The 27,920-nt window shown below is 39.1% G+C and overlaps 3 protein-coding genes across 10 annotated transcripts in view; 1 reads left to right on the plus strand and 2 right to left on the minus strand.

Annotated features, from left to right (window-relative positions):
• LOC118281157 (alpha-1,6-mannosyl-glycoprotein 2-beta-N-acetylglucosaminyltransferase) overlaps nucleotides 1–24,668 on the minus strand; it is a 70,216-nt gene extending 45,548 nt beyond the window's left edge. For 4 of the 6 annotated variants that reach the window (XM_050700551.1, XM_050700550.1, XM_050700553.1 and 1 more), the window contains exon 1: nucleotides 24,205–24,668. The gene's annotated coding sequence lies outside the window, so the exon portion shown is untranslated. The remainder of the gene's footprint in view (nucleotides 1–24,204) is intronic. The other 2 variants (XM_035601648.2, XM_050700552.1) reach the window with 1 other exon arrangement.
• Nucleotides 1–27,920, minus strand: part of LOC118281012 (adenosine 5'-monophosphoramidase HINT3) — a 125,322-nt gene that overhangs the window by 82,216 nt on the left and 15,186 nt on the right. The gene's annotated exons all lie outside the window — the stretch shown is intronic.
• LOC118281058 (motile sperm domain-containing protein 2-like) lies at nucleotides 25,590–27,252 on the plus strand. Its single transcript, XM_035601502.2, has one exon. The coding sequence runs from the start codon at nucleotides 25,750–25,752 to the stop codon at nucleotides 27,118–27,120; it is 1,371 nt and encodes a 456-aa protein (XP_035457395.1). The 5' UTR covers nucleotides 25,590–25,749; the 3' UTR covers nucleotides 27,121–27,252.

The raw sequence follows: 27,920 nt of genomic DNA on the forward strand, positions 1-27,920 counted from the left end.
TTCCTGTTTTTGATTGGGCGGGAGGAAACGCCCGGGTGTCATCACTGCGAAGACCGCCCGGAGGACACGGTGGAACACACGGTTGCGGTCTGCCCTGCGTGGGCTGAACACCGCCGTGCCCTCAGGGAAGTGATCGGCGACGGCAACCTCTCGCGTCCGGCTTTGGTTCAGGCCATGGTGCGGAGCGAGGGGACTGGGATGCCGTCTCCTCCTTCTGCGAAGCAGTCATGCTAGTTAAGGAGGAGGCGGGACGCGTGAGGGAACGAACTTCCTCACGCCCCAGCCGACGCGAAAGACACTCCGGGCGTCGGGGATCGCGTGACGATCTCCGGCCACCGTAAGTGCGGGTCTGCGGACGGCGAGCAAGGGTAGCTCGCCGCCCGACCAGAACCAGACCCGTGCGTGCGGCGCGTTGCGTTCCGCGCGCGCCTCAAAGAGCCATCAGACCACCACAGATGGGGCCCAGTAGGGCTGATGCTTAATCCGGAGCTGCGGACAACCTAGCGGGTTTACCGGGGCTCCGGCTCGACAAGCAGGAGTAGGAACGGGGTGGTTTTTAGTCAGTAAGAGTCTGACACTCCCTCTCGCTTTGCCCTGGCGAGAGAAGTCATTGGATGATTTTCCCCCTGAAAAAAAAAAAAAAAAGTATACTTAGTAGCAATTACCTAGTGATAATGTATGTTTGTTTGTATTATGTATAAGTAGACAAAGTACTAATTGATGTCATTTTAATTAATACTAGCGACCCGCCCCAGCTTCGCATGGGTGTAATGGTGATATATTATGCATGTATTATAATTATACATTTAACCCTTCCTCTTGAATCAATCTATCTATTAAAAAAACCGCATCAAAACCAAAAAAAAATACCTACACCTTTGGGAACTAAGAGGCGTGACACAATATGTTATTCAATTTAAACAAAAGAAATTATAAAATGGATTGTATAAACCGGAATTAAATAATTTAGTTACGGAAGAACAATAAAATTAAAATTATGTTGGTAAAATCCACGCTACATAGTATACATAACATTTTTTATGATATAAGCCGGTAAACAAGCAGACGGATCACCTGATGGTAAGCAATCGCCGCCGAAAATAGACACTTGAAACACCAGAGGCGTTACAAGTACGTTGCCTTTTGGAGGTTAGGAATTTAAGCGTTGTTGGGGAATCGGGGATTGGGAAGATTGAGAAAGGGGTAATTGGGCCTCCGGTAACCTCACTCAAACAACGCAAGCGTTGTTTCACGTCGTTTTTCTGCTCGGCCGTGGTATCACTCCGGTCAAGCCGGCCCAGCAGTGCCGAAGCATGGCTCTCCCACACTTATATACAAAAACACACATACATACACAGACATTGTATATAATGTTACAGTTATTTAAAACAAATGATATAGAATTAGCTACGATGCGGTCATTGCACCTTAGTATTGTATACAAATCCTAATATTATAAATGCAAAAGTTTGTGACTTTTCTGTTTATGTATGTGTTTATTCGAATTAGCATTTTTATGGTATAGTTAGCAAACGAGCAGAAGAGTCACATCAGCGCCGCCCATGGATATCCGCAACACCAGAGGAGTCACAGGTGCGTTGCCGATCTTTTATAAGGAAGGATCTGTTTTTTTTAGGGGGAATATCAGCGGCTTGTCGTTCCGTAAAGGACAATGGCTTCTGTCGCCCTAGGCGAGACGAGAGGGAGTGTCAGACTCTTACTGTCTAAAAACCACCCTGATCCTTTTTTTTTTTTTTTTTTTTTTTTGAGGGGGAAAATCATCCAATGACTTTTCTCAGCAAACTAAACTTACAAAATTTAAGCTCAATCATTTGAAAATATCTACTTCAAAATTTTGTTGCAAAATTCCACTTCACACACATACACATAAAACTAGATGTCAATAACCTTACGTACGTCACACATACCTATGCAAAATAGATAATTTTAGAAAACGGTAACTACCTATCTACTATCATCTTTCCTAATAATTTGTAATCTATTTTAAATTACAGCTATTTTCAGTTGCAACAAAAAAGGTGCACATTACGGCACGTAATGCCGCTGTACAATGTTCACCCGAATACTGAAACGCTACTCAATATTAAGTTGAACTTAAATATCGTGCTATCTCTGTCTTTCCTAAAGATTTTGTAGAGACAGAACTAATGTTGAGAGCATCTTAAAATTGAGTGGCGTTTGAGTATTTGAACGTTATAAGTCCCATGTAATAGGGGGTGAGCCTATTGCCATATACTGGGCACAATTGCAGACTCCGTGCTACTACAGAGAAATTCTCGAAAAAACTAAAGCAGCCCAGTGATACTTTCCTTGACTTTTTTTGAGGGGGAAAATCATCCAATGCCTTCTCCCGCCTTGGGCGAGTCGAGAGGGAGTGTCAGACTCTTACTGACTAAAAACCATCCCGTTCCTACTCCTGCTTTTTGACGCGAAGCCCCGGTAAGCCAGCTAGGTAGTCCGCAGCTCTGTGACCTGAGAATCGAACGAGACGTCTTGCCCGTTGCAATTGCGACCACTCGACCAACGAGGAGGTTATTTTCAGCTAGACTTATTTTATGAAATTGTAGGTAATTCACTTCAATCGAAATTGTTTCGAGCAGTCATTTGGAAAATATTAGTATGCAAAAACTAACGAATATAATTTCAATACACAACATTTTCTATGAGAAATGAGGCCGATTGCCAAAACATCATTTGCATTTTGACAATTGGCAATTGGTACATTGCATTAAAATATGAGAATAACTAACTGTTATTTGTTTGAAAAAATGCAAAAGTTTTAACATTTGTAGAATGCGCGTTGCGTTGTGTGAGTGAGATTACCGGAGGCCTGGTTACTCCCCTTCCCAATCTTGCCAACAACTCTTAAATTCCTAACCCCCAAACGGCCAGCAACGCCCTTGTAACGCCTCTGGTGTTTCATAAAGTTTTAACATTAGCTAGTGAAAGCATGTTTAGTTAATCTGTCCCAGTTGTCATAATAATAATAGCTACATAGAGCTATGCTACGAAAATGTAATAGCTAAGCTGTGAAACTATGTGACCGTTTCAACTGATACTAAGCTGTGTAGCTGTGCGAGGAAGAAGCCATTCCTTGCACACATCCATGAGACGCATCTTCCCATGTAAAAAACATAGCTTAGTTGAGCGATCCGCACCGCCCATGGACACCCGAAACACCAGAAGCGTTACAAGTGCGTTGCCTGCAGTTTGGGGTTAGGGTTAGGAATTTAAGGGTTGTTGAGGAATCGGGGAAGATTGGGAAAGGTGGTACTACGGGTTACCGGTAACCTCACTCACACAACGAAACACAACCGCAAACTTTATTTCACGTCGGTTTTCTGCTCGGCCGTGGTATCACTCCGGTCGAGCCGGCCCAGCAGTGGAGAAGCATAGCTCTACATACACTTATCAGTTCAGCACACCTACACACAACGTCACACCTTTTATCCCTGAAGGTGTAGGCAGAGGTGCACATTACAGCACGTAATGCCGCTATACAATGTACACCCACTTTTCATCATTTGTGTTATAAGTCCCATGTAATACGGGGTGAGCCTATTGCCATATCCTGGACACAATTCCAAACTCCGTGCTACTACCGAGAAATTTTTCGAAAATCCGAAAAATGCCCAGTAATACTTTGCCCGACCCGGGAATCGAGACCCCTTGTTCGGCAGTCGCACTTGCGACCACTGGACCAACGAGGCAGGCAATTTATCAGTTCGACCTACATAAAAATAACGCATGTTGACCTTGATAGGTCACATTTAAAGCTAATTCAGTCTGTTCTGTAATCTATACCAATAGAGCGATAAAGCGGAAATATAATCATGATTGTTTGTTTGTTTGCATTGCGTAGGCTCCGAAACGGCTGGACCGATTTGAAAACAACTCATTGAGCGTTGAAAAGCATGTCTTGCGGGGAGTAAATAACATAGGTAGGCTATTTTTATTGATAACTAGTTTCTGCTCGCGGATTCAGGTAATCTAAACCTGTTCCAAATTTCATCCTGATCCATTCAGTCGTTTCGATGTGAATGAGTAAGAAACATACACACAAACATTCAAAGTTTCTCATTTACTAACTGAAAAGTAGCCTTTTTAAGGGGGAAAATCATCCAATGACTTCTTTCGTCTTGGGCGAGGCGAGAGGGAGTGTCAGACTCTTACTGATTAAAAACCACCCCGTTACTACTCCTGCTTTTCGAGCCGGAGCCTCGGTAAACCCGCTAGGTAGTCCGCAGCTCCGGATCGGGCATCAGCCCTACTGGGCCCCATCTGTGGTGGTCTGATGGCTCTTTAAGGCGCGCGCAGAACGCGACGCGCCGTACGTACGGATCTGGTTCTAGTCGGTCTGCGAGCTACCCTTGTTCGCCGTCCGCAGACCTGTAATTACGGAGACTGGAGATCGTCACACGATCCCCGACGCCCGGAGTGTCTCTCGCGACGGCTAGGGCGTGAGGAGATTCGTTCCCTCGCGCACCCCGCCTCCTCCTTAGCTAGCATGACTGCTTCGCAGAAGGAGGAGACGGCATCCCAGCCCCCCTCGCTCCACACCATGACTTGTACCAAAATACAGATAAGCCTAAGGTAGTCTGTATGCAACTGTTATTTTCATTATGCAATATTGCTGTATTTATGTTGGTCACACAAAATAAATAAATAAAAGACTAATACACTGAGTTTATTCATGTTAAATATAGGTACAGCAACGACACTGTAATAGCATTATAGCAATGACTGTTTTCTTTATTTCATATGGTAAATGTGAGCTAAGGTCGTATTTAAGTGCCTCTCATATTAACATGAGAATCACTCCGGCGACTAGGCGGCCCACACACCTAAAAACATTATCTAGCTACATCACTACCAACTGTACCTAATTTAATCAGCTCTATTCCTAACCTAAAGAAAGAAACGTAAAATTTCGAAAAATAACCAATGTAAAGGATGTGCTTTTCCACCAAAGATGTGTTCTATAGCTAAGCTACGAATATGTAACAGCCAAGCTGTGAAACTATGTGACCGTTTCCACTAATACTAAGATATGTAAATGTGCGAGTAAGATGCGCAGCTCAAGTTTCCGATGTATAGATAGCGGGGAACATCTTTCCATATAAAAAACATAGCTTAGCTGACCGTTTCCACCAGTGCTAAGCTATGTGTGAATATGATTGGTGGAAGCCAAACGCATTCCCCAATGTGCATAGCACAGGTCTCTGTGTGACGTAAACATGTGCAATATGAATGCAGGTGTAATAGTACCGCCTAACTCGATTGGTACAAGCTAATCCGCAGCCCATACGACTAAGTTAGGAAACACCCAGTCCTGTCTAGAATTCCAAGTTAACATTGACCTAGAATTTAGACACTAGGGGTCTATGTTTTTTTACATTTAATGGGTCGACGTTTGGCCGCTATTTCACCTGACGGGAAGATTGGGATGCGGCCTACGATTGAGCACGTCTGCCCATAAGCAACCTCACTTGAAGACACCTAACCATACCTTTTTTTATATTTAATTTTGAAAGGCTCTATTGCTCAATTTTTTAAAATACGTTGCCCCACACTAGTATTCTGCTCGGCCGTGGTATCACTCCGGTCGAGCCGACCCATTCGTGCCGAAGCATGGCTCTCCCACACTTAGACGATTTGATGTATGTGCAATATGAATGCAGGTGTATAGACCGCCTAACTCGAATCGCGAACAAGGCTACATCCTACAGTATACGACTAAGTTAGGTAAAAACCCAGTCCTGTCTAGAATTCCTAGCTTCATTTAACATATGACCTAGAATTTAGACACTTGGTATATTAAGTCTATGTTTTGTTTTTACACATAATGGGCCGACGTTTGGCCGCTATCTCGCCTGATGGTAAGTGATGATGCGGCCTACGATGGAGCACGTCTGCCCATAAGCAACCTATTCACTCGGGCCTTGAAGACACCTATGTGTTCTATACCTTTTTTTAATTTACATACACAACTAGGATTTTCTCCTGTGTCGTGTGTGCGTTTACAAACATACAAGTTATTTTACATAAACATTGCCACCCAGACCCGAAACAACAATAAATATCTGGATCACACAAGGAGTTGCTCCGTGCGGGAATAGTACTCGCTACATAGTAGGTGGCGCTCTGTAGTTTCTGTAACCAACACGGCTACAAAATAATTAATTTTTGACTTTTTTTTTTTGACGGGGGAAAATCATGCTAATTTTGACATTCTCCCGTATACCTTGGGCTAGGCGAGAGGGAGTGTCATGTGACTCTTAAAACAAACTGACTAAAAACCACCCCTATTCCAGGATATTCACCTGCTTGCCGATTTAGGTAGAAAATGGTTAAACACCGCTAGGTAGTCCGCAGCTGTAGGATAACACGGGACAGATGGCACTAGTTTACCTATATGTGTGATATCCGAAGCAAAGTTTATTAAATGGAATGGCCTGTACGTCTAGTCCCTATCTATATTAGATTACATACATCTCCTAAGGGATATGGAACGACCAGCTGGAAACATGTAAAATATGGATGAATATGAATGTCGACAGCTTAGAACTTACGGAAGGCCGTAATAACAGTGCTTTACCCCAAATATGAATATGCGACTCAATATTAAGTTATACTTAAATATCGTTTTAATTCTGTCATTTTATAAAGAATTAAAAGGGACAGACCTAGTTTTGTTAGCGTCTTAAAATTGAGTAGCGTTTGAGTATTCGGACATATGCTATGAAGATGTACTAGCTTAGCTGTGGAATTATGTGGCCGTTTCACTGATACTAAGCTATGTAGCTGTGCGAGGAAGATGTGTAGCTCGAGTATACGATGTATCGGTAGTAGGGAAGCCATCCATAGCACGTTTTCATAGCATGCACGTAAAAACAAACAAAAATTTTCCTTTTACAATACCCAAACGGTAAGACTGAAGTGCATAATATACTTATATATTGACCAGCTGTGTTATAAGACCTGTGTTATAGGGGGTCCAGTCAACCTACTGCCATTGATGGTAAAAATCTGATGACGTAATAACGCATTATTTCATACAAAATTCATAGAAAATACAGTTTTTGACGTTTCGAAAAAAGAATTCAATTTGACTAGTAGGAAACTAGCCTATTTATCCACAAGAATAGTTCCGGCGCTGCGGACTACCTAGCGATTTTGTTACCGGGGCACCGTCTCGAAAAGCAAGAGTATGAACGGGGTTGGTTTTTAGTCAGTAAAAGTCTGACACTCCCGCTCGCCTCGCCTAGGGCGAAAGAAGACATTGGATAAATTTTCCCCCTTAAAAAAATCCCCAAGAATAGTCATAAAAATAAAGTTATTAGTTACTTGACATTTGTAGATAATATTTTGACATTTGAAACCCTAAGTTACATGACCTTGGCGTAATACGCCCACTTCTCCTTGAAGAAGTAGGTAAGCAGGGGTGTTTATGTTATGGGCAGGTAGAGATACGTAGGTAGGTTAAGTTATCGTGACCAAAAGTCATTAGGCTTCCGTGCGCCCCTCAAAGAGCCAGACCACCACAGATGGGGCCCAGTAGGGCTGATGCCCGATCCGGAGCTGCGGACAACGGAAAAGGTTACCGGGGCTCCGGCTCAAAGCAGGAGAAGGAACGGGGTGGTTTTTAGTTAGTAAGAGTCTGACACTCCCTCTCACCTCTCCCAAGGCGGGAGAAGTCAATGGATGATTTTCCTTCCTTAAAAAAAAGACATTAGGTTTTTTATCTGTTACTAACTTGGGAGTCCCGTGCGGTTTCTATTGGTCATAGTAGTGTGATGTTTCAAAGCTGCGGTACGGTGACGCGTGCTATGTCCTGCGTGCTTGTGAATCTTTTCCTTTTGTTTCTGTTTCCAACATTATAAACAAAAATGTAACGGCAAAGCGTCCAGTTCGTGCGATAATATCAAGCCAATCGCGTTCGCGCCACGCCGCACCGCGCCTCTCGCATCTCATGTGCGGTTGGTGCCGTAAGCCACGTCAATACATTTTAAGTTTGTTGTTCGCTCACGGAGTTTGGCTTCCACCAATCATATTCATTGGTACACATAGCTTAGCACTGGTGGAAACGGACTCAGCTAAGCTATGTTTTTATATGAAAAGATGCGTGCTATGAATGTGTGCTATGGATGGCTTCCCTACTATCGATACATCGCATACTCGAGCTGCGCATCTTCCTCGCACAGCTACATAACACATATCTGGCGGAAAAACAGTATCGGATTAGTGAATCAGGCTTTGGTTAATGAATGTAGCACTTAGCAGATGGATGAAGCAACACTTTGGAACGAGCGCCTAGCTTCACTGACGGACAATTCAATTTGACATTTCAAAAGTGCCTAATTTAGGATTAATTGAAATAAATGCTTTGACTTTGACTTTGTACAAACAACAAAACACAATCAAAGTGCGACAATCGCCGCGTCGTGTGTCGCGGAATGCTGCTCATGAATATGAGCCTCTAGCATGGCTTGAAACTAGTCGAGTTCCTCGTCAAAACATTACGTGAGTAAGCCGATAACATAATAATTAAACACAATCAAGCTCAAAGAAATAAGAAATACTACACCCATAACCTCTTATTTCGCATTCGGTTGTAATAATGTGCTGATCAGTATTGTGTTACCAGTACAGACTACAGCGAGCAGGAAGCCCATTAATTTTGATGTGCATAACGCGACCAAATGAGCCACATTCATGAGCAATTATATGGACATAGTCAACCGGACATTTGTAATCGGGAAATCGTAATTTTACTAGTTTTGTTGGTTTTAAAGAGTGTATCGCCCGAATACACAAACGCTACTCAATTTTAAGTTGTACTTAAATATCGTGCTATCTCTGTCATTTTATAAAGAACTAGCTACTTCCGCGCGGTTTCACCCGCTCTGCTCGGCTCCTATTGGTCATAGCGTGATGTTTTATAGCCTATAGCCATCCTCGATAAATGCACTATCCAACACAAAAAGAATTATTCAATTCGGACCAGTAGTTGCGGAGATTAGCGCGTTCAAACAAACAAACAAACAATCAAACAAACTCTCCAGCTTTATAATATTAGTAAGTATAGATTGATAGTGACAGAACTACATTTGGGAGCGTCTTAAAATTGAGTAGCGACTGCCGCACTCAGAGACATTTAATGATTACTTAAGTCTTTGACTGCCAATAGAAAACTGTTGAAGGCAAATCCTCCGCTAACGTCGGTCACCGGTGACCACCGCGGCGTTCAATGTGTTAAACTATTCCTTAGTAACGATTTTGTATAGAAAACAACTGCATCACATTCGACGATCACTTTATACTGGTTTGCTTAGCTTGCTGCGTGAAATACCGCCGAACTTCCTAACTCCGAGTTAATAAAGGTCATTGTCCTCAGAAAATGCCATTCACATTTTGGCTGGCGCGGGAATCGAACCCGCGACACATTTTACAGCAGCTGGTCACCGAACCACAGCGCCAATCGTGCAGTCGGCTCATATAATACCCAGAAGAAAGAACAGGGTGGTAAAAAATGATCCACTATAGCTAAAAAAAAATAACCTTGTCTACTTACAGTTATGTATCAGTACCTATATAAAATAAATTGATTCCTACAAAAACTGTGTTACGCTTGAACAGATGTGTGCCAAGGCTTCAATGATCATCTGATTGGATTTTTTTAGCTTAAAATTCTGCTATACTGTTTCTGAATAACAGTGCGTCGGGCAAAGTATTACTGGGCTTTTTTCGGTAACTATTTCGTAAATTTCTCATTAGTAGCACGGAGTCTGGAATTGTGCCCGGTATATAGTGAAAGGATACTCCAAATCGATTGAAAGGAAACTCCAAATTGATTCTCGAATAACATTTATTTTCCATAAAAAGAAGCGAATGATTACAACACCAAAACTTATCAGCTGTTCAATTACTTAACTTTAAAACACAGTACATACCTTAATTTATCCAGATAGCGCTTATACAGAATACACTCCCGTGACTATAACTTATTTGTTGTCCGTTCGACTCGGGTTCCGTAGCAAGACTAACTCCGCTCTGCCGATCGTTGCGCCTGCCCTCGATTCTACCCTCTACTTTTTGATGTGGCAGGCGCAACGCGCGGGTAGCAAGAATCAGTGTTGCTGAAGTGAAAATTAATAATAATATATTTTAACCTTCTTTCTAATTAATATAAAATAGACAATGTAATTATCTCTATAAGGCTATCATTCTTTAAATCATATTATTTCCGACAATTATATAGTTAAATATATGGCTTACTTGACTAATTCCTAACAGCTCGGCCATCCTGCAGTGTAGCGAGTCCCTTCGCTTTAAGTTACAAATAAGTTAGGCAAGTATTTGTTTTGTAAAAATATTTAGATAAACTTAAAACACAGTACAGAAAGAAAAGGAAAAACAATACTTTTCAAAAGGAGAGAAAACTAAATTCGTAAATAATTACCGTGGGAACGTTTTATACATTTTATGGTTTAATTATAAACAGTTACTTACTGACAGTTATTTAGATAATTTATTTACTGAAGCGATATAGTAATCATCCGTTTAAGAGATAACTCAGTCTAAGTAAATATTCTCAATCTATCATCTTAGTCTACACTCTAGGCATATTACATTACATATTACATTAGGTAGTAACTCAGTGCATAACTATTTATTTAAATAACATTTTAATTTTATTGCATAAACACAATATTTGATTTAAAAGGGTATGTAACTTAGGTTATCACATAAATATTCATTTTACGAGTTATGCCATATAACATAAAATTACACTATTAAACAGAACATAATTATTATTTAATTACTGTTAGATTTTAATCATCGTCTTGAGATACAATAGCATTATCATCGGAATTTTCGGAAGAATCATAATTTTTATTAAAAACCAGCCAGGGTTTAAGTTTATCTATTGCCACAATAGCGTCGTATAGGGGCCGGCCAGGCTTGCGCGTTAATGGCGTGTCTTCAATTGCAAATCTGTCATTAGGTAGTAATTTAGTTATACGATAAGGACCCTGATATTTATTAACTAACTTTTTAGACCTTCCGTCACTAGGAACTTCTCTGTTTACGCTTACTAGATCGCCTACTGCATAAGTATGTTTACTCTTTCTTTTGGAGTCAAAACGGTATTTATCTCTACGCTGTTGTTCAATTATACGCTCACTAGCTTGTTCCCTAATTTGCTCTAGATTACTGCTAGACGCGTCTCTAGTGTCATCTATGATTTCGGCAAGTACATTTTCCGACCCACTATTGATTTTAAAACCAAACAGGAGTTCGGAAGGGCTTTTGCCCGTGGTTTTATGAATGGTAGTGTTTAACCCTATTTGGATATCAGGTACGTAATCATCCCAACTTCTATCATCTTTACCATGAGTCTTAGCCGATAAAGCATCTAAGATCGTTCTATTGAACCTCTCAACTTGCCCGTTAGCGCGTGGCGTAGCCACCGCATTAAGGATGTGTTTGATACCGGTAGATTTTGTGAATTTGCGAAAGCTGTTACTTGTAAACGATGTTCCCTGGTCAGTTATTATTCTAGTAGGAGCACCAAAATAACTAATGTGTTCTTGGAAAACCTTTATTGACGTATTGCTTTTGGTATTTCGGACAGGTGTAATGTTAATATACTTAGTGAAACCGTCTATAATCACTAAAAGATAGCAGTTGCCCCTTTTACTTTTAATGAATGGCCCAAGGTGGTCTGCGTGAATGGTGTGGAACGGTATGCCTACTTTTGGTATAGGGTGTAATTTGCCCTCCTGTTTGCCGGAAATCCCCTTATGATATGCGCATTCTAAACAAGATCCAACATATTTTTTTATAAATTTTCGCATTTTCGGAAACCAATAGGCCTGCTTTATCCTAGTCAATGTCTTTTCAAAACTAAAGTGTCCGACGTCATCATGGTTCATCTTTGCAATCTGCCATCGGACACCCTTTGGTACTAACCACCTAATATCGTTGTCTCCCTCACCCATGATACGATAAACCTTGCCGTTCTTAAGTTTGTAATTCTTTAAGATGTCCATAACTTTAACGGAATCGGGGTCTGTGAGAATCTCTTTTATACGAACTACCTCACTATCACTTGACTGGACAGTTGCTATCCAGTCTTCAGTGCCAACATTCAGAACATCCAAGACGTGATGTTCTTCAACAGCTTCCTCGACAGGATTTCTACTTAGGGCATCTACGTGTTGCATGCGGGTACCTGGGCGGTATTCGATCTCACAATCGAATTCTTGAAGCTGTACCCACCACCTAGCTATACGTGGAATGAGATCCTTCTTTGTCAAAGTAGTTCTCAAGGCATTGCAGTCAGTTAGCACTTTAAATGGCATGCCAATGAGGTAGACTCTGAATCTATTTAACGCAGACACTACAGCAAGTGTTTCCAACTCAAACGAGTGGTATTTTTGCTCGTCAGGAGTTGTTTTTCGGCTGAAAAAGGACACTGGTTTTAATAAGCCGTCATCGCCCTTTTGAAGTAGGATTCCAGCTACGCCATGTTTACTAGCATCGGTATGAACCTGAGTCTCTCTCTTAGGATCATACAATGCCAGTACAGGCCTTGTGGTCAAAACGGACTTTAGTTTCTGGAAAGACTCGTCTTGCTGTGCCCCCCAAGTCCATTCGGCATCCTTCCTAAGGAGGTCCGTCAGTGGTCCCGCCATAATAGCGAAGCCTCGAACGAATCTCCTAAAGAAGCTGGCGAGCCCGAGGAATTGGCGCAGTTCATGCTGCGTTTTGGGGACGGGGAATTTGGATATCGCATCGGTTTTCCTAATTCCAGGTTGAATTCCGCCTGCACCGATTTGAAATCCTAAGAAGTCTATGGAATCATAGAAAAACTTGCATTTGGCCAATTTGAGAGTAAGTCCTCCTTTCTTTAATAAAGTTAGAACCTCTTCCAATCTTGACATACCCTCTTCAAAAGAACGTGCAGGGACAAGGACATCATCCATGTAAACAAGCGCGTATTTGGATTTCGCGTCAGAAAGAATTTTGTTGATAGTTCTTTGAAACACTGACGGGGCATTAACTAAACCAAATGGCATCCTTGTAAACTCGAATTGGCCGTCTGGGGTCACAAATGCAGTTTTATCCTGCGATTTTTCCTCTATTGGTATCTGGTAGTAACCAGATGCTAAATCCAGAGAGACAAACAAAGTGTTACCAGAGAGTCTATCCAACTGGTCCTCAATAAGAGGAAGAGGGTAGTGATCCTTTTTAGTGCGTCGATTCAGCGCTCTGTAATCGACGCACAATCTTTTCTCGCCAGTTTTCTTCTTGACTAGTACGATTGGGCTCGCGTATGGCGATGAAGATTCCCTGACAATTCCGGTGTCCAGCATTTCTTGAACCATTTCGCGTACTTGGCTCCTCTCACCATAAGACAAACGGTAAGGTCTGTAAACTACTGGATCGGAATTCTCAAGTTCAATCTTCATCTCCCCCATAGTCGTAAAACCAAGATCTTTTAGGCCTGAAGAAAAGCAATCCGAATATTTAGCGAGAAGTTCTAATAATCCATTTTTTTGGTTAGCAGAAATTTGTTCTCCGCAATGAACAGATTCTTTAACTAAGTTATCGTCAAAAGACACAGGTAGTACGTCAAAACTACGAGTTACGGGACTTACAGGTACAGCACGCGTTATAAGAGATCCTTTCCGTAATGTAAGTACGTTACTGCTCAAATTATGTACAAGGACTTTCCCTAACCCATTCTCAAGTGTGTACCCACCAGGAAGTAAGTAGTGTTCTTTGTTAATCTGTCCGCGCACGCTACCGTTTACAAATATCGTACCCTGACATTTAGTTGGACTCCTAACAGTTACCGCTACTAACTCATTAGGTTCTAGGTTCGTATCTTCGTAAGCCATTAGAAAGACTTTACTATCCAGCAGTTTTTCGAAAATGATTTGATTGGGAGTTTTTGTGATCGTAATGTTTGGCTTCTCCGTGAAAGTGTGGCCTAATAATACCGGGTATTTTATAATGGAGTCGTCTACTACAAGTATTCCTACGTTTTCTTCTATACCTTGCACTGACATGTCAACTTGAGCCTCTCCTAATGGTTGAACATGATAACCGCCTATGCCTCGCAAAATTGGTAATTTATCGGAATTATAATTGAGACCTAATTCTTTGGCTATAGATTCTTTAACAAGCGTACATTGGCTCCCTAAATCTACATATGCTATTAGTGGTTTACCTTTAACTTCAATTTCAATCAAGTATTTTTCATTAGAATTTTCAGTGTTATCCAACAATGCAACCTGTTTTACTTGTTTAGTCTCAAGAGCTTGTTTATTTTCATTTGCATTATTATTTTGTTTCGTCCTACAGTACAAGTCTAGATGACCTTCCCTGCCGCAAAATGTACATTTACTAGGTGATTTACTACATTTGAAACTTTTGTGACCATCTTCATTACAATTGTGGCATTTTATTTTGTTAGAAAGATCTGGAGGTTTAAATTTATTTGTATTACTTTGACCCTTACGTTCAGATTTTGATTTTTCGGCTGTTTCCCTACTATGTCCTGGTTTAACGGTTTTTAAATATTTGAGGACATCTTCGGGCTCCTTAAACTGGGCAGCTTGTGCACCCACCCTAATAGCACGATCCTCAATACCATGAACTAAACAATCTACGGCTTTCCCACCTTTGATTCCACATCTGTTAATCAAATTAATTTTGGAATAATAATAATGTTCTAGTGACTCCCCATAACGCACACGCTTGGCCAGCATTTCCATTAAAAGTTCTGCATAATCATCCTTACAAGGAAACGACTCTATAAGCTTTCTTTTCCACTCGCTCCAGCTATAAAGTACTGTATCCAGTCCCTGATACCACGTTTTAGCTATGCCCGTTAATTTTGGAAGAGCAAAATGTATGACTTCACGTTCGTTCCACCCATATATTTCTGCGCATTCTTCAACCTTTGTGAGCCAAGTAAGTATAGTCTGATCCTTACATGTTGGATCAAATTCTGGTAAAACGTTTGTCAAAGAAAGCTTAGAGGTCGAAGATCCTTTAACATTACTTAATATGTCCAGAAACTTATTCAAAATGTTCCTATCATTAGATGGCATATCTATAAAACTACTATTTACGTTATCGAATCGCGGGCCACGAGATCGAGAACGGCATCGTCGTCTCCTTATATATTTAACATCGTCCTCGCTATCGGAGGGTAATCGACGACGCCGACGTCTCCTAGTGGCACGCGCTTCGTTCTCAGAGGAGCTAGAGGATAAATCACGTGAACTGCTACGATTATGTCGCGATCTTTTGTAGTTACGAAGTCGCGGGCGAGGCCTTAGAGGTCTATCATGAAGAGATTCATTTCGACGACTGCCTTCGTTATTTGGACTACTTAATATAGCTAAAGTTGCCGAGTTTTGATGTCGCGTCTCCTCACGACTCTCAGGTCGCTGCGACACCTCCCTCCTCGGTCTTTGTGAATTAAAAATATAAGAGTGTTTGCGGACTTGCCTTTGTTGAAGACTCCCATCCGCTCCCTCACTCCGGCCTTGTCTCGAGCGCTTGCGGACTTGCCTCTGTTCAAGACTCCCATCCGCTCCCTCACTCTGGCCTTGTTTCGAGCGCTTGTGGACTTGCCTCTCTCGCAGGCTCCCTTCCACTCCCTCGCTCCGATTACGCTCCGGAGTCTGCCTCTCCCCGCTTGAATTATTGCGGTTATGGTTAATAGGCTCACCCTCCGATACAGCGTCTGACATTGTATGGTCCATGAATCTGAAACTTATTTCATGCCACGTGTATAATCCATAAAATTATGTTGGAGGTAGAACGGTATTATGGTAACCTCTTATTGAAGTTAAGGTGAGGTTAAATTTTATTAGTGTCCCAATAGTGGGAATATTAAAAGCCTTATGATGATGAAATTATATACTTGGTTGTTATTTCACATGATTATGTACTTAAGATTTATTCCGTGGTTACGTGGGTATATTCGAGGCTGTAAAGATGGCTTTGTATTCTCTGAATTTGACTATTGATATGTGACAAATCTATTATTTATTCAAAGTGTACCTTCAAATACAAATATCAATGTAACGGTGTGATGTTAGCGGACATTCATTTCAAATAATGAGAGCAAAGTAAGAAATATAATGAAGAAGAAGAGTAAAAAAAAAAAAACACGTCGGGCCCAAATTATTTATTAAACCTTGTGTTCTCAGTAGAATCCACCCTCAATTGAGATTTAGTCACAATATTACGTACTCCACAGAACCACAGTAAATCCTTAGCTCGTTTAATTCGAGAGAAAACACATACCCGCGATTATACTACCAGGATGTGCCTGGGCAAAGCATAACATATGGCATAACACCAAGTGTTACGTAACATGATAAATTATTATCCAATCCATAATTATGTTTAAAACATTACAGCATCATTAAATTGTAATATCTTCTCAATCGAGAATCAATTTAGGGAAGAAAAGAAAATAAAACAAGTAAAAATAAAAAAAGATTGTTGAATTTTGTGGGCAGAGATAAACGAGTAGTTTGCGTAAAAAAAAAAAAAATCAATATGAGCAAAAACCCGTTGATCCCACTTCTGAGTTGAAAGGATACTCCAAATCGATTGAAAGGAAACTCCAAATTGATTCTCGAATAACATTTATTTTCCATAAAAAGAAGCGAATGATTACAACACCAAAACTTATCAGCTGTTCAATTACTTAACTTTAAAACACAGTACATACCTTAATTTATCCAGATAGCGCTTATACAGAATACACTCCCGTGACTATAACTTATTTGTTGTCCGTTCGACTCGGGTTCCGTAGCAAGACTGACTCCGCTCTGCCGATCGTTGCGCCCGCCCTCGATTCTACCCTCTACTTTTTGATGTGGCAGGCGCAACGCGCGGGTAGCAAGGATCAGTGTTGCTAAAGTGAAAATTAATAATAATATATTTTAACCTTCTTTCTAATTAATATAAAATAGACAATGTAATTATCTCTATAAGGCTATCATTCTTTAAATCATATTATTTCCGACAATTATATAGTTAAATATATGGCTTACTTGACTAATTCCTAACAATAGCAATAGGTTCACCCCCCATTACATGGGACTTAAACACATAGGTAAATTGTGAAAAGTGGGTGTACATTGTAGAGTGACATTAGGTGCCATAATGAATTTATTAATTAATTAAAAGTTACAACGGTAAACAACCTTAAAACAACTTGCATACATAACTAAAACATTATGTGGATCTCTGCCTACCCCTTCGGGGATAAATGGCGTGACGATATAAAAGGTATGACATTGCATAAGTGACGTACTATTAACTTGTGCTACTTTATATTGGTCACAAAGTCAATAAACCACTTGAGCGAAGCTGCGGGCATCAGCTAGTATCATCATCATCAGCCTATAACTGACCAATGTTGACCAAAGGCCTCTTCTCACACGCAGAAGATTTGAGTAGCAGCAAATATACATAAGTAGGTACTAGCTTCAGCCCGCGACTTCGTCCGCGGAAAATTAAAAAAATTGTGTTGTACTACTCCTAACATTTAGGGGGATGAAAAACATATGTTGGGCGATTCTCATAGATACCGGATAAGCACAAAAAATTTCATCAAAATCGGTCAAGCCGTTTCAGAGGAGTATGGCAACGAAAACTGTGACACGAGAATTTTATATATTAGATAAATAAAATGCATCACACTCACATTATACGAAGGTACAATACGTGACAAAATGTCCGTATACATACATACATAAACAGCGCATGCTTTGAATTTTAATAAAAATTGTCGAATGGACAGTTAGTTTACATTATAATGCTGTGGCCACACTAATAGAATATGCCATTTGATTATGGCAATAATAATTAATCGATGTTTGTACGAACATTTAAAGTTCATAATCGTTCATTTGTTTTCAAAATGGTGACTGCCTCGTTGGTCAAATGGTCGCAAGTGCGACTGCCGAACAAGGGGTCTCGGGTTCGATTCCCGGGTCGGGCAAAGTATTGTTGGGCTTTTTTCGAATTTTCGAATATTTCTCGGTAGTAGCACGGAGTCTGGAATTGTGTCCAGTATATGGCAATAGGTTCACCCCCTATTACATGGGACTTATAATACAATTGGTGATATGTGGGTGTACATTGTATAGCGGCATTACGTGCCGTAATGTGCACCTCTGCTACCCCTTCGGGGATAAAAGGCGTGACGTTGTGTGTGTGTGTGTGTTGTTTTCAAAATCAATGGCATATTTCATTAGTGTGGCCCCAGCATAAGGAGCAGTATTCAACCGCATGAGGTGCATACTTCTGTTTTTCGTGATTGTGTTTATATTTTAAGTGTGGGAGAGCCATATTTCGGCACGAATGGGCCGGCTCGACCGGAGTGATACCACGGCCTCACTGAAAACCGACGTGAAACAACGCTTGCATTGTGTGAGTGAGGTTACCGGAGGCCCAATTACCTCCCTTCCCAATCCCCGATTCCCCAACAACCCTTAAATTCCTAACCCCCAAAAGGCCGGCAACGCACTTGTGACGCCTCTGGTGTTTCAAGTGTCCATGGGCGGCGGCGATTGCTTACCATCGGGTGATCCGTCTGCTTGTTTACCGGCTTATAACATAAAAAAGACTTCTATTTTCCGTGATGGTAGTTATTATTACTTAAGCTTTTTCTAAGTACCTATATTATCCCTATACAGTACGTATACAGTGATGTCGTGGTGGCCCGGAGGTTTAAGACGCCCGCTTCTCATGCATGAGAGCGCGGGCTCAAAACCTACCAACGGCAAGTACCAATGTGACTGTTTCCGAGTTATATGTACTTTCTAAGATTATTTAGACACCACTGACAAACGGTGAAGGAAAACATCGTGAGGAAATATGGGCTTATAATTTCTAATTATAAGTTTGAAATCGCTAACCAGCATTGAGCAAGCGTGGTGATTAATGCTCAAACCATCTTCGTGCCTTTGGTCAGCTGTGGTCGTACTAAGGATACTGATTCGTTGATTCATACGTGCCGGCCAATCAGAGCGCCGAACGCGCTCTCGTTTCGTTTTGGTTCAACGTAAAGCAAACTCGTACTAAGGGTATAGTTAGTTACCTTGTAAAACAATAACCTATTTTTATCAGAAGAGAAATTGATCATAATAGTTAATAAAGATTTTTATGGTCTATAAATATGTAGTTATTTTTAATTTATTATTTACTATTTTCTGCTAGAGGCTGCACTAACGCGATAAAAGTATCCTAAACGCCTTGAAATCCGGAGCTGCGGACTACCTAGCGGGTTTACCGGGGCTCCGGCTCGAAAAGCAGGAGTAGGAACGGGTTGGTTTTTAGTCAGTAAGAGTCTAACACTCTCTCGCCTCGCCCAAGACGAGAGAAGTCATGGGGATGATTTTCCCCGGTGAAAAAAAAACTCCTTGAAAAGCAGGATTAAGAATTTTACAAACTAAGTCTGCAGTTTCAGAGCCTATTTAAAACAAACAAATTAACTTATACACATGAAACAATTGAGAAAAAGACTCGACTAGTTTCAGGACACAACGGAAATCTTATTCATTGTCGATGTGCACAGATGAAAAAAAAAACAATTAACTACATCTTTTAATTATTATTTTTTTAGCAATGCAAATCTCGTATCATGTAATACGTTAACAGTTTAGAAGGCTTATCGCTTCTTATCATAAGCAAATACTCGTTGAGATAAAATCTCGAAAACAATGTTATTTTAGCTTTTATAATTAGTTAACTAAAGTTTATTTTACATTTATTACTAACTAGCGACCCGCTCCAGCTTCGCATGGGTGCAATGGTGATATATTATGCATGTATTATACATATAAAACTTCCTCTTGAATCACTCTATCTTTTAAAAAAACCGCATCAAAATCCGTTGCAGTTGATATAGGGACAGAGAAAGCGACTTTGTTTTATACTATATCGTGATTAATTATTGATATCATAATTAGTTATTGTATAAGCCGGTAAACGAACAGACGGATCACCTGATGGTAAGCAATCGCCGCCGCCCATAGACACCCGAAACATCAGACCATCACAGATGGGGCCCAATAGGGCTGTTGCCTAATCCGGAGCTGCGGACTAGCGGAGTGGAGCTAGCGGGTTTACCGGGACTCCGGTTCGAAAAGCAGGAGTAGGAACGGGGTGGTTTTTAGTCAATAAGAGTCTGACACTTCCTCTCGCCTCGCCCACGGCGGGAGAAGTCACTGGATGACTTTACCAACTCAAAAATGTACACTTACAATTAGAAATAATGCGTCTATACAAATAAAAATATTTGTACAATTAAATATTTTAAATCGTTGCTTAATGCCTAATGGAGGTTATAAAATACCAATGACTAAAGACCCAAAACTACAATCGGGGTACGAATTGAATGAAAAAAATAAAATAAAAGCACCATTCTTGGCAGTTTTGGAAAACAAAAGGTGTATTATAATAATTCGCGGCATTATATAACTAAAATAAAGGTATTGTGACCACAATCGTGTATTGTCTGACATACGATATCATGTGTTGGTGCGAACGCACGCCAGATATGCATTGAATCGAAGTATGCGTAGTACAATGTGATACCGGCTCGTGGCAACGGAATGATAATGAAAAATTTGTCTCTTTCATACCGTCTGAAGTTACGTATTATGTACTTTTTTTGGGACAAGCCCGCCACAACCTCCCGAAACCGCTGCAACTCCTGTGCACCAGGATCTACAGTAGATACAACCATGAAAACACCGGAACACTGAAGTCCGACGTCCCAGGGACATAAATCATGATCCAAGACTGTCTTGGATCCTGCAACGAAATAAATCATACGATATTATTTGAGGAGGAGAAGAAAAAGAAAACGTATTACATATATGTATTGACAATCCGATTTTTTATTATTTTTTATGGTATAAGCCGGTAAAGTAATGATAATGATAAGTACATAATCGCCACCGCCCAAAACACAAAACTGAAGAGTTTGTTTTTGTGTTTGTTTGAACGCACTAATCTCTACAACTACTGGACCGAATTGAATAATTATTTTTGTATTTAATAGTCCACTAATCGAGGAAAGCTTAAGGCTATAAAGCATCACGCTACGAACAATAGGGGACCGATCAGAGCGGGTAAAGCGCGGAAGTAGCTTTTTATTACGGGGAGAAAATCATCCAATGACTTCTCCTGCCTTGGGCGAGGCGAGACGGAATGTCAGACTCTTACTGACTAAAAACCACCACGTTCCTACTCCTGCTTTTCGAGCCGGAGCTTCGGTAAACCCGCTAGGTAGTCCGCAGCTCCGGATCAGGATCATACCTACTGGGTGGTCTGATGGCTGTTTTAAACTAATAGGTACCAAATACCTATATCTACACAATAATGAACAGGAACACAGTAAAACTACTAATTAATGTGATAAACGTAATGAAAACCCATAACGCACACTTTTAAACCGTCGATAAGGCTATAATAACCCATTAGGCATTATTACGCGGGTTTTAATTACGTAGGAAACCTAACTAAGTACTAAACATGACGATTAAGGATAAAGAAACACTATATTTACATGAGCTGCTGTTTACATGTTACCATTAGCTCATGACGATACCTAAGTACGTGTGTCGCCTGGACAGTCACCGCTACCATCAGTTGACTGGACAATCTCTTTACATGAGCTGCTGTTTACATGTTACCATTAGCTCATGACGATACCTAAGTACGTGTGTCGCCTGGACAGTCACCGCTACCATCAGTTGACTGGACAATCTCTTTACATGTAGTTGTCAATAAAATGTATTATTAATGTGACATTTTATTTCACATATTTCATGTTTTACAACTCACTTATAATGTTATTGTTGGCTATAAAATAAATTCTAATATATTATTACATGTAGCCTTGTGATAACAACCGAATAGTTAGTTAGAATATTATTTTCAAAGCTCCTATTCTTCTTATATGAGTCCTAGAAGTAATTGGATGATTTTACCCCTTCAAAAAAAATTTAATAGAAAGCCAATTAGCCGATTAAGAGTCTCCACTTTTTTTATAATAATTTAACTAAAACTCACAGTTAATGAAATGTAAAATCACATAATGCTGCTATACAATGTACACCTACTCTTCACCATTTGTGTTACAGTTAAGCTCCATTTAATTTGGGGTGAGCCTCAGCCTATTGCCATATACTGGGCACAATTCCAGACCCCTTACTATTACTGAGAAATTTTCGAAAAACCGATAAAAGCCCAGTAATTCTTTCTCCCGGGGATGGAACCCGTGACCACCAACCCGGTAGTCGCACTTGCAACCACTCGGCCAACAAGGCATGGTTTACTCACTTAGTTACATTAATGGAGAAAAGCTCTACGACACGGCGACGTTGCGTCTTTTACTTAAGGGAAACACATTAGATAGAGACCAGCGGGGGTGGATTAAACCTAGAGAGTGCCATACGCCACCAACTCTTAAGCCCCCTAATGTTTTGGCCCCATCGTCACTCTATTTATTATTTTATTTATTAAAAACATGTTGCCTCATACTAGGATGTTTTCCTGTGTCGTGTGTGTGTTTACAAACATACAAGTTCACATACACATGACACCCAGACCCACCTGCCATCGGTCCATAGGAAGAAATTCCAATAAGAATATGTGGTACCTGTCTACCTCAATTGTATATTATAATATATGTTGTCCTTTATGTTGTATGTGTGTACATAAATAGTAAATTTATAAATAAAAAAATACACATGATACATATATCAAAATAAAATTGTTTATAAGTTTTGCCTGTCTCTCTATCTATCTGTTTGTGTGTTCTAGCTAATTTATAATATTAATATGATAACAATACATACAAATACAAAGCTATATTTTAATGCATATATGAGATGTATTATACAATAGTAGGTATATTTTATATTAAATAATTAATATACTTAAAAAAATTATTTATTGACATATTTTCAGACAAATTTATAATAATATTATGATTACAAAACTTATAATTGGAAGCTTTATTTTAATGCATATATGAGAAGTTTGTAGTTATACAATATTATTTCACTTTAATTATTAAAAAAATGGACAAGTGGAAGGAAGGCAGAGAGGCCTTTGCCCTGCAGTGAGACAACCATAGCTGAGAAAAAATTTATATTATAATTATATAAAAGAAATTTATTTTGTTTATTTATTATTTTATGTACACACATATAACTGAAAGGACAACAGATAATAGATATATTACTAATTGAAGTAGGAACATAGGTACTATACAATTCCTATTAGATTTTTTTCCAATTGACCTGTAGCAGGAAAAATGAATTTTAACTTTTTTAATTTAAACTGTTAACTGGTAACTATTGTAATAAAATACAGAAAATTAACATTAAATAAATTAACTAAAAAACTATGTTTACTCTTTTAAATTAATAGAGAAAAGCTCTACTAGTTATTAGAAAAATATATAAAATCAACATAGTTACAAATATTTACTTAAAACTAGACAGAATAAAAAATAATTTTATTTCTACTAAGTATCCTCTTTAAGTAATAAAAGATGTAAAGGTTTTAAATGTTGTTTCATTACTATTTAATTTTATCATTTCAAAGTACTTGTAGGTAGTATGAATGTTTAGGTAATCAAAGTTTTAATTTTGTTTAATTTCTGTTTAATGTTTTCTTTAAAAGTACTTATATAAGTATAAGAAATTTAATGAAATTGTAAAAACAATTTCAGTAATAAAGGCTATTTTATATTATTTATTTATTTATTTATAATAAAAAAACGTTTCTGAACTGATATCAATTACCTATCTAATTAATCTTAATATTACTGATAAAAAAACCGCGGCAATTTTTAATCTGTATACTCATAATTAAGAACGCGTAAAAAAATACGAAACATTAAAAAAAAAGTTAAAAAAATAGAAACACAGAATTAAAAAAAATACTTTCTTAGTTTAAATGAACCAGAGACATGACATATAGATAGTTTTAGTTTAGAAGATGGTAATGATCCGGAAAAACGAGTCGCAATAACATGAATAAATTAATATTAAATACATCGCCGTCTGACCTACTTATGCAATAAAATTAAAGACTAATATAACTGTTTCCACTTACCAGATATATTAACAGTTTCCTCAATCACCACACCACTAAACACTTTAATTATATTCTTCAAATATTACGTAAAAATACAACTTTATATTTTGTCAACGTTATTCCCATATAAATTCACTATTTTAACAAAGCACTGCGGATTTATCTCGATAATAATGTTTATTAACAGTTATACGACACTATTAAGACTGTTTACAACTGTATACGGATAATTTTTCGCATTTAATATCGATTAATTTACGGTAAATGAAAAACTATACACTCTTTAATTTATTAGTTTGTTAATGTATGCGGGTGTTCTGTTGTGTTTATTATTAAACTGATGTCTATTTTAGGCCGTGCAGTCAGTCACATGATGCTAATTGAATGAATAAACAGTTTAAATTGAATAAAAAGTCAATGCAGGCTACTATGAGAACAAGTAGCGAGTTATGTAGGCTGAATTTCGTCCTACTTTCGTTGGTAGGAAAATTGACGGATGATGTATAGTGTTGTCAGAGTGTTGGCAGAAAAACTACTAAAAGGATGTAAAGTGTCAAACAATCATCATTATCATCATCAGCCTGTTGTCATCCATAGGGCATAGCACGCCACTGAGCTCGATCTTCTGGTCTACACATCCAACCACTACCACTTTGCGGGTATATATACGAAATCCACGGTATTGTTTGTTGTTACTTCTTGCTTCTTTCTTCGAAAGTCTGTTTGCAAACTTTTAAACAGGACTTCTTGATCACCTAGTTTATTTCATTACAGTTTTATATAGGTTCATCCTAGTTTTTATCGACGTCATTTATAATTTTTGATGTTGTAATTTAATACTAAAAATATTATATTGTTGTTTTTTGTTGCTAACAATCTGTGTAAGTTTAATCATACTGAAAAACGTTACTCCATCATTTGCAGTCCGGTGAATCCCCGTGTATTTTTATAATGTTTTAAGATTAATTTATTGATGTAGGTTGTAATAATCAATTTTATGATTGTTAACTATAAAATTTTACTTGATAAAGATACTTATGAACACATTATTTTTATTATTTAACGAATACTAACAAACAAGTTTTTAAGAACTAATACTTATTGCAATTTATTACATTTTATTACTAAATTATAATATTTTAGTGAGCTGGTAGCACTTATACTTAAATGTCACATGCATTTCGTTTTACGCAGTAGTTATGTTAACGTAAAAATATTCCTGGTTCAATCAGATTCCATTATATTATTTTCCAATTAGAATTCAACAAAACAAAAAACATTGAAATATACAGTGATTTGTTTGATTTTCTAAGGAATTTTCCTATAAGAATTGATCTAAAAATTATTGAACTTTGAATCTTTGACTTCGTGTACCCCACCATTTCATTTGACAGTACATAATAATTTACGAATGACATGACCTGACATTTATAAAAAAAAGTAAATTCGTATCGGGTCGGTCGTATCATTCACGACTTTAGTGGAAACTAGTTTCAATACCAATTGGAAAAATCAAGTGATTTAAACATTAAAATCGACGAATGATATAATTGTTTGTGTAAAATGGCGACTCCAGCGGACGTGAGAGCGTTATTCGAGGCGAGATTGAAGGAAACATCGCCACCACCGGACTTCCATCCACTCGATTTGGAGCGAGCAAAAGACGAGAAATACTTGAAAAGGGTCCTTCAACATACGGATAAAGATGCGAAAGAGGCTGCAAACATGCTCTGGGACATTTGTGTTTGGAGAAAATCCGTCGGGGCGAACGATATCAACGAATCTAACATCCGACTAGATTACGTGAAGGAAGGTTTATTCTTCACCCACGGGAGAGACGTAGACGGTAGTCTTTTGTTCATTTTTAAGGCAAAAATGCATATTAAAGGCCAAAAAGACTATGAGGATATTAAAAGAATCCTCATTTACTGGTTTGATCGCGCTGAACGAGAGGAGGGAGGGAAAAGAGTGACTTTGTTCCTTGATATGGAGGGTAGCGGGCTGTCGAATATGGATATGGAACTAGTAAAGTACCTGATCACATTATTCAAGCTCTACTATCCATACTTTCTGAACTATATCGTGATTTACCAAATGCCTTGGGTCTTGTCTGCTGCGTTTAAAGTCGTTAAGACCTTGCTCCCAGCTAAAGCTGTTGAGCGAATGAGATTTGTTACCAAGGATACGTTAAAGGATGTTGTAGCCCCTGAACAGGCTTTGGTAGCGTGGGGCGGTAAGGATAACTACGTATTTGAATTCATTCCGGAGAATCGATCAGAACACACTCCGAAGAAAGTTACGTTTGCCGAACAGGGAGATGGTCAACATTCTCCCGGAGAGATGCTACGTCTTGTTCCGAACGATACTATCGTTTTCAAAACCGAAGGAGATGAAATATCGGGACAATTTACCATTACAAACATGGATGAGAGTGCGGTTTCTTTCAAGATCAGAACGACAGCTCCTGAGAAGTTCCGAGTAAGACCAAGCTCTGGTACACTAGCCAGCGGAGCCTCCCAAACCGTTCTAATCGTAGTCCAACCAGGAATACATCTCCGAACCGTAACCAAAGACAGATTCCTTGTCATGTCCATCCAGATACCGAAAACTGATGTGACACCTAAAGAACTGACGCAGATCTGGCACTCGTCCACTGGCAGCAAGACCGATGAGTACCGTCTCAAATGTCAGTTCCCAGAGAAAGATATACCAAAGAACGGTAACATTATGGAAGGATCATTGCTTGAAAAATCTGATTCGTCAACTTCGACACTGAGTAACTTAGAACAGAACTACGCAAAGCTGCACCGAGACCTGAAACAGCTGAAGTTGTTGCAATTTGTTACTCTAACGATGACCGTACTGGTTGCGGTTCTAGGATACCTGTTGTACGAGAATATGGTTGAAGAGCATCGGTATTGTGAGCGCATGTAGCTGTTACAGAATGTGGTGTCCAACGCCACTTTCAAAATAGACTACGTAATGGCTATTTTTGCTACGTTACTCTCTATTAATGTGTTGCTATACGTCATGTATAGTAAGTTAGTCTATAAAATAAGTTTATTATATGTGAGGTAACTTTGCGGTTGTGGGTGGTTTTTTTATGAACATTCTCTATAATTAAAGGACTTTACTATGGTTGAAACTGATTATCTTGTGAAATTATGCACCGAATTGAATGATTCTTTATTTTGAAGAACCGAACCGTCTACTATTGTGAAACCAGTGCTCTACTAGTTTTTTGTTGGAATAATGTAAGTAGTAATTATTATTTTTAACCCTTTAAACGCCCGTGTCACATATACTGTATTTGAAAACCTCTTATGACATTATTTAAACCACATATTTGTTATCATCTCGGCTGACAGTATACGAAAAATGAGTGAAATACGCCCAGTAAGTAAGCCAAATAGTGCATTATTCTCTTTGAGTTAATTTGAACACACTTCATATCAATGATGCAGTCCGATTGCTGTTGAATTGCAGTCTGTGTGCAGTCGGTGTGCAGTTCACATAATGCTGGGCTGCATGGTTGATGCAGATGCAGTCCTATTGCATTCGTGTCAACTGCTTTCAAACTACCCTTGAAATGCAATTTGCAGTTGAAATGCAGTCTGTCTGTCTAGAGCTGGTGCCAACAGGTCGATCGCGATCGACCAGAAATTAAGAAAAAACTTAAAAATTTTTGGTACTAAAGTATACCAAAGTGTACACATAAATCTATACTTCTATAC

Source organism: Spodoptera frugiperda, chromosome 19, assembly GCF_023101765.2.
Source record: "Spodoptera frugiperda isolate SF20-4 chromosome 19, AGI-APGP_CSIRO_Sfru_2.0, whole genome shotgun sequence".
Classification (NCBI taxonomy): Eukaryota; Metazoa; Arthropoda; class Insecta; order Lepidoptera; family Noctuidae; genus Spodoptera; species Spodoptera frugiperda.

Excerpts from the sequence above, each read along its gene's own strand:
- LOC118281058 (XM_035601502.2), top strand. The coding sequence starts at position 25,750 with ATGGCGACTCCAGCGGACGTGAGAGCGTTATTCGAGGCGAGATTGAAG.